Genomic DNA, 7190 nt, shown 5'->3' on the forward strand with positions numbered 1-7190 from the left:
TGCTAAGGAAAGAATATCATTCAATTAAAAACCAGCACACTTGTTGATTATATTCAACTCCAAACTAGGGACAAAATATTCATAATTTAAAGAGATTCCTGGCTTGGATATAATGCAGAATATTTATAGCAAATATGCTTCGAAATAAAAGCTAACCACTTGGAAAACAAAATAAAAGCTAGTCGACCTTCTTCACTGGTATTTAACATAATATTGAGCATGCTTTCTTTACCAATGCAGAATTTATGTACAATGATCTCAAGATTAGTCTTTTATTCCTTTCATGACGGCGTTATAAAAACAAAGCCTGTGGCTTATCATTAGCCTTTAGGTAATTTTTTTCTTCTCAGTATGTTATTCAGAGTTTCTTATACAAATTTCATCTTACCTTCAAGAATTTAAAAAAATATATACTTGTTGTCTTCTCTTGTTCACTGGTTCATACACGTTTAGTCTGATGATAAAAAACCTCAAAAGATAGCTGCTTACATTTCTAGAATGAACTTTTCCTGTTGGGGAACTTTGAGCTTGAGGATCACCAGCTCTATCTAGGCTCCAGAAACTTGTGCTTTTTTAAAAATGTATATATTCACAACATCTGAGATGGAGTTTGCATCTGAGGAAAATGACCTATATGTAGTTTCCTGTTGTAGCCTTCTGAAGACTCCCTTTCATAAAGGCTAATTCAATGGTACATTTGTTCCTTTCCATTTTGTTACAAAGACACATAGCCTTTTCCCCACGTATGCTAAGTAATGTACAATTCATAATTTAAACTTTAATCTCACTAATTTAAAGAAAATCATTTGAGTCCTCATATTTTTCAATTAAATGTTTAAAATTACAGACATGTCTCCTTCGATTCTACCTTTTACTTAAAGGTGATGTATTGTCTGTGTGCTGAGGTTTCAGCCAGTTTTAGGAGTCCTGGAATAGTCAAAAAAAACCTACTTCAAAAACTATTTTAGAACTGCAACAATAGCCACAGAGAATATTTTGCAGGCACACTCATGAATTGAATAGCATGCAGATTATTAACTCAACCTGCAGTGCACAAAAATTCCTGCACTCAACAAATTCTACTTCTTTGCTTCCCAAATTGCAAGCACTTAAATATAAAAATAAATATGAAAACATCAAACTAAATAACAAAGAGCAAATTCGTGGGAACAATCACAAAGGTGTCATACATTTATTATTTCTATATTAATTCATGGTATCTGGGTGTCACTAGCTAGGCTAGCATTTATTGTCCATCTCAAATTGCCCAGAGAGCTGTTAACAGTCAACCATTTTGCTGTGGGACCAGAGTCACACGTAGGCCGGACCAGTTAAGGACAGACGATTTCCGTCCCTAAAGCACATTGGTGAACCAGATGAGATTTTTTTTCAGACAATCAGCATTGGTTATCATTAGACTCTATTTCCAAACTATTATTGAACTCAAAATCCACCATGCCAAGGATTCAAACCCAAGTCCCCATGGGACTCTGGATTAATAGTATTGTGATAAATTCACTAGGCCATTATCTACCCTTTCGCAAAAAAGTCTTACAATAGGTCAAACTAAAAAATGTTTTGTACTCAACAGTAGACTATTTCACAATGTCCTTCAACCAGAAATGCCACACAGAACTGAAGTAACTATTTAACAAAAAAACTGTCCAAGAACTAACTCTGTAGAAATGTAACTCAGTCATTTGCTGGGGGTGGATCAGCCTTCAAAGATCTTAGTGCTTCTAGTTCACAAGTGAACTCCAGTGTTATGCAGAACAGTTCTTTCCCAGAGAGATCCGATACGTTCTTATTTCAAAGTGACAGCTTAGTTTGCGATGTGTAGAAAGCTGTTACACATTATATCAAGATCCAATTTCCCCTAACCTGTACAAACATTAAAAAGGTCTTCCAGAAGATGGGCCTGTTTTGACAAAGGGAATGTCTTCTATCTTATCACGAAGAAATTGCTAGATTTTAGTATTAAAGATTGCACAAGTTGCTGGATGTCAACTCTCTTAGCTAGAGATATTATGAACCAAACTTTCCGAGAACTAGTAATCTCACACAGATTGCCATTTCGGCCCTTTCTTTTTCAAACTAAGGGATGGAGCTCCATCTTTCCGAGAAGAGATTTTGATCGGTGCTCCTTCACAAATGCAGAGCTGTACCTCCATTCTGACAATTTATAGAACCATTACAGGGGAAGGCAAACTATATCCCCTTTTCACAGCAGTCATTTGCCTGGGGCCCTTTTAGACTCCTTACTTAAGGAAAGTATGATGTTAAGGAGTTAGGAGAGAATGTGCCAGATAGGTAGGATGCTAGATAAGTGGGAGGTAGGTTGCCAAGTCAGGTAGGTAAGGTGCTAGTTGGGTAGAAGATAGGCTGCAAAGTGAAAAGCAGATAGGGTGCAAAGTGGGTAGGGTGCCAATGTACAAACTGGTAAGGGTGCCATGCAAGTGATGCGATGTTTAGGGGCGATAAGCATGGAGGGGAGAAATTGGGTCTGGACATGGAGGAAGGAGATTCGTGTTGAGCTGCGACTGGTCAGAATGGGCCGAGTCTGTTCAGGTGGAGAGTTGCAGAGTAGTGGGAGAGGGTAGAGAGTCAGCGTGCGTCTAACAGCAGGGTAGGGTATCAGATCAGATCTAGCAATGAGGGAAAGAGGGAGTGATGGATGGATGTGTTGGGTCCTGGGGATTGCTCAGACAGGGTCTCAGTTACTTAGGAGTTAGACCATGTATTTAATACTTTAGGCTTTCCATAGTAATTACCTAATTTCACTAGAACACTCCAAGTACTCTGATTTAAATGGAGACTTTTAGAAGATTTCAGGCTTGGAGGAATTGCCCAGCAGAATCTTTAAATTCCTGGACATTCCTTCAGAGTCTGCCATGTTGGGGATTCTGCAGGATTCCCATATATTACTCCCATCTACAATGGAATAATTATTGTCAGAGTAGCAGAAAAACTGGGCCAACGTTCTAAGGCAGCTCCACTTTCTATTGCCCTAATTTCTTGAAAAATGAACCTCAGTCCATAACTGAGGAACGAGAAATTTATTTTCAAAACACAGAAGTTTCAAGGAATATTCCTTCCTTCATAAGTTTTAACAAAAAAACTTCCTTCAAAAATATGAACTTCCTAGAATGTATGAAAAGCAGTCCACTATGTAGGAATATTTCTAGAGTCAAGGAGTATGGGCTTACGTTAAAGAAAATAGTGTACCTGGCTTTCTTTAAATATCCCCCACTCGCCTTGTTGTTACATACAAGTTAACAAAGGTATCTGAAACATTTCATAGAACATGCAGTACAGGAACAGGTTATTTAGTACAAGTTTGTTTTGGTGTTTGTGCTCCACATGATCCTTCTCTCACCATGTTTGAACTAGCCCTATTTTCTACTCCATCCACTTAACTAAATTTTCCTTAAAACCATTTATGTCATTTGTAGCAACTATTCCACTTGATGTTAAGTTCCATATTCTAACCACTCTTTGAGCAAAGAAGATTCTCCTGAACTCCTAATGGATTTATTTCTGACTGACCCTGGTTTTGAAATACCGCACAAATGAAACATATTCTCTACATCTACTCTACTGAGCCTTCACTCTTATTTTGATGACTTTTTCTCGGTCATTCTCAGCATTCTCTTTTCTCAAGAAAAGTGCAAAAGCCTGCTTAGTCTTTCCTGATGGATTTAGACTGTTGGTTCTGCGGTTATCTTTGCAAATCTTTCTTCTGTCTCTCCACAGTCTCTATTTCCTTTCTGCACATAAAGACCAGAACTTTTCAGAGTATTCCAGATGTCATCTGATCATCGAATTTATTCATTTTCTTTCTATATAGAAATACTGTTGCTGCAGAAAAAAACACTATTTTTTTTAAATTAACTTCAGTCTGGATAAATTACATAAACTTACCCACATGCTCTGAAAGGAACACTACGAAGAAAGGAGTCACCAGATCATTAATTCCTTGAACATAACCACTTGCTGGATGTCGAATGGCCCATATGAAGAGAATCCGCTCAAAGATCTGCAAAATAAAAAAGTGTACAATATATATTGTAGTTCAACTGCAAATCAATATCTGAATTGTACAAACTGCAGATCAGGTTAAAAGGTATCATTCAATAGATTTGATCAGCATTTTCTACAAAGGGCAAATGTAATTTGAAATGCAATAATCAGGTACAACTTCACTCAATTTCTTTCCAACATATGGTTAGCAAGTCATTCAATTACCTAAACACTTCTAAACCAGAGATACGCGGCTTAATGCTACCTTCAATTAAATCTGCTTTGTTCAAGTGTGTTAATTGGCTGAAGCAAAGTTTCGGCCTCCATTTGAGAAGAAGTTCCACCTAAGACAAGTTGATTGTCCGACACCTCTACAGGCCCAGCAGTGGCACTCGGAGCAGTGGTCATTGCTAACATATAAGCAGCTCCCACACTCTAAGTTCCGCAGTGAAGATGAAAGGGAGTCTATAGGAATGGGGATTATGCTTCAAGTCCAGGAGATGAGAGAAATGACTTCCAACAGGCATGCAATGTTATGACTTGGTGAAATAGAAATGAGCAAGCTTCTTGGAAGCTGGGAGTAACCATGGACTGGTTCTTGTACAACTACAATTCTGTAATGTAGAAACACGGTATGGGCTTTTCTATGGTGTTAGGAATTAAAGGGGAGTTACCTTTCATGTAGCTTAATGTATAAGTTGCCAACTAGCTAATGTGTAACTAATGTTGATTTTACTTTGGTTTTTACAATAAAAGTCTTAAAGATGAAACCTTGTTACGTGATTCTTTGAGATGATTGGAAATTTAAATCTCAATTTAACAGTTATTGTGTTTCATAGAGATGAAAACACTTTGAAAATGATAATGTGCTAAATAATAGACTTACTTGACAAGAATTATGAAACCCAGGTAATGGAAGTGACTTTAGCTGCATGATATTCCTTAGTAACTATTCAATTGACCCCATGCTTAACTTAGCACCCCTCCGATTACACGTTCACTCAGATCATTCATAACCTCCAGACCTTGACCCACACTCCACTCGGTACCTACAATCCAATTTCACCTGCTGGGACCTGACCCTCTCCCCCCACCCCAACTTCATCCTGTTTTCCACTGAAAGCGATTCCCTCCTTTCCCTGCTCCCAAATCTGTCAAACCCCTCTATCCTACTCTACACCCGAGCCCCATTCTTCCGCCATTGTACTCTTCCCTTCCCCTGCTTCACACCCCAACTCTGCCTCCCCTGCTCTGCATCCAAGCCTCCTTTCCCCGCTATTAAACATTGTCACTCCTTCTCCCAGTTCCACACCTGACCGCCCCCAACCTCCACAGCCAACCTCCCTCTGCTCTTTCCCCTGCTCTGCACCTGAATCTCCTTTTCCTGCCGCTGTACACGTTCACCCCTCCCTTGATTAGACCCGACTTCTCCCACCCACATCAACCTACTCTAAATACCATTTTACTTTCTTGGCTCCCTTACCACCTGCACTCCTTATGCTGTGGCACCTTTCCCAGGTGGTACCCAACAGCCTTCTTACCTGACACCTTTCCCTTAATCATCTGGTACCCTATCCTGTACACTGGAGGTCTGCTATGGTCACACCTGAGTCTCTGGTCTTTGATTTCAGCGTTTGGAGGTTGAAAAGCTCTCTGTTGAATTTATATTCACTTGGAACACTGAGTGGGAGACCTTTCTTGATCATCTTGGGAAATACCATTGGAAAGATGCAGAAGAGAGTGAGCACAATTCTCCTGGGGGAAACCATGTGGATAAATCTTGAAGAACTATCATTTGCAGACAGACACAAAAGTTGCAGTCTACAAGGCAATCATTCTCTTTGGTGAGGAGGTATCATTGATGCCCGAGAAAGCTCATCAGTGCTGCCTACACAAGACCTGAATGGACACCACTCAACATGATCACGCTCCAGGATACAAGCAGACCAAGTATACAGATGACTGCCCTCGTGCAGTAAGTGCACTGAACAGGCCGCAGCAAAAAAAAAAACTGAAAACATGGCTTCCATATGGGCACACTCTACTTCCAACCCGTGATCAGTTAAAGACTGCAGTGCAGCCAATGGAAACATTTTAAAGAAACCTAGAAAGCCTACTTGAAGGTTGGTTTTGCCTCAACTGCTGGCAAGTAAGTGCAGTGACACTCATGATTGAGCAGCTTGGCAGATCATAAGGGCTGAAGTTAAAGAAGATGTGCACAATCTCAGTGGCCATGGATCAATGAATTGGCTGACTAATAACTGGCTCCTTATATAGAACATGGATTTTTTAAAAAAAATTTTTTCTGCTTTTTCCTTTCATCTCTTATTTTACCTTTACTACATCCATTACCTTTCACTAATTTCACTCTAGTCTCTTACAGCTTCATTCTCTTTATCTTCCTTGTCCTTCTTTCTCTCCCTCTCCTTATTTCTGATCCAAGGCACGGCCAAGAAGACGAGATTCCCTTAGAGCCCAAAAATGTATCAACCTCAGTCTTGAATATACTCAAGAACTGAGCATCCACAGCTCTCTGGGGGTAGGGAACTCCAAAAATGTGAAACTTGCTGGGTGAAGAAATTTCTCCTCATCTCCTTCCAAGAGTTCAGGATTGACCCCCAAAGACTTCAAGCTCACTACCTCTTATAGATCCAATGTGCTCCCCAGCTGCCAGAATTAGTCTTGCCCAGCATACTAATTTACCAGATCCTGCAGTTTCCTCTCTATTACTCCCCATTTACTCTGCAAGAGAAGTTGTTGGTCATTTGATGAGTATTGGGTAAATAGTTAAGATTCATCCTATTCCTAAGAATCACAATAGTAAACCAACTGGAGGCAAGGTCAATAAAATATAATAAAGCATTAACTAAACATATAATTGCATAAATCAATTAAGTCGTTGCTTAGAGCATTCTGGATGGCAGGACAGGTGTTCAAGTGCAGCATGTGGAGGTTTATGGATACCAGTTTGGTCCACAGCAAACATTTGCAGTAAGAGTTTGAAGTTCGAGCAGCTTCAACTGACAGCTTATGAACTGGACATGGTGACCTCTAGAAACTGAGAAGCTTCAGTGAGCATGAAAGTTACCTCAATTATTTGTACCAGGAGGCAGTCACACTTTTTAGTGCTGTACCATCTGATGTGATCAGTACACAGGTACAGTAGAATG

General features: G+C 39.7%; 1 protein-coding gene across 4 annotated transcripts in view; it reads right to left on the bottom strand.

Moving 5' to 3' along the window:
- The window catches only part of tbc1d22b (TBC1 domain family, member 22B), a 1108217-nt gene that overhangs the window by 151154 nt on the left and 949873 nt on the right, over positions 1 to 7190 (bottom strand). For all 4 annotated transcript variants that reach the window (XM_048611941.1, XM_048611940.1, XM_048611939.1 and 1 more), the window contains one exon: positions 3922 to 4036. In XM_048611941.1, the coding sequence (XP_048467898.1) occupies positions 3922 to 4036 (115 nt within the window). The remainder of the gene's footprint in view (positions 1 to 3921; positions 4037 to 7190) is intronic.

The sequence above is a fragment of the Rhincodon typus genome, chromosome 25, assembly GCF_021869965.1.
Source record: "Rhincodon typus isolate 14 chromosome 25, sRhiTyp1.1, whole genome shotgun sequence".
NCBI classification, from domain to species: domain Eukaryota; kingdom Metazoa; phylum Chordata; class Chondrichthyes; order Orectolobiformes; family Rhincodontidae; genus Rhincodon; species Rhincodon typus.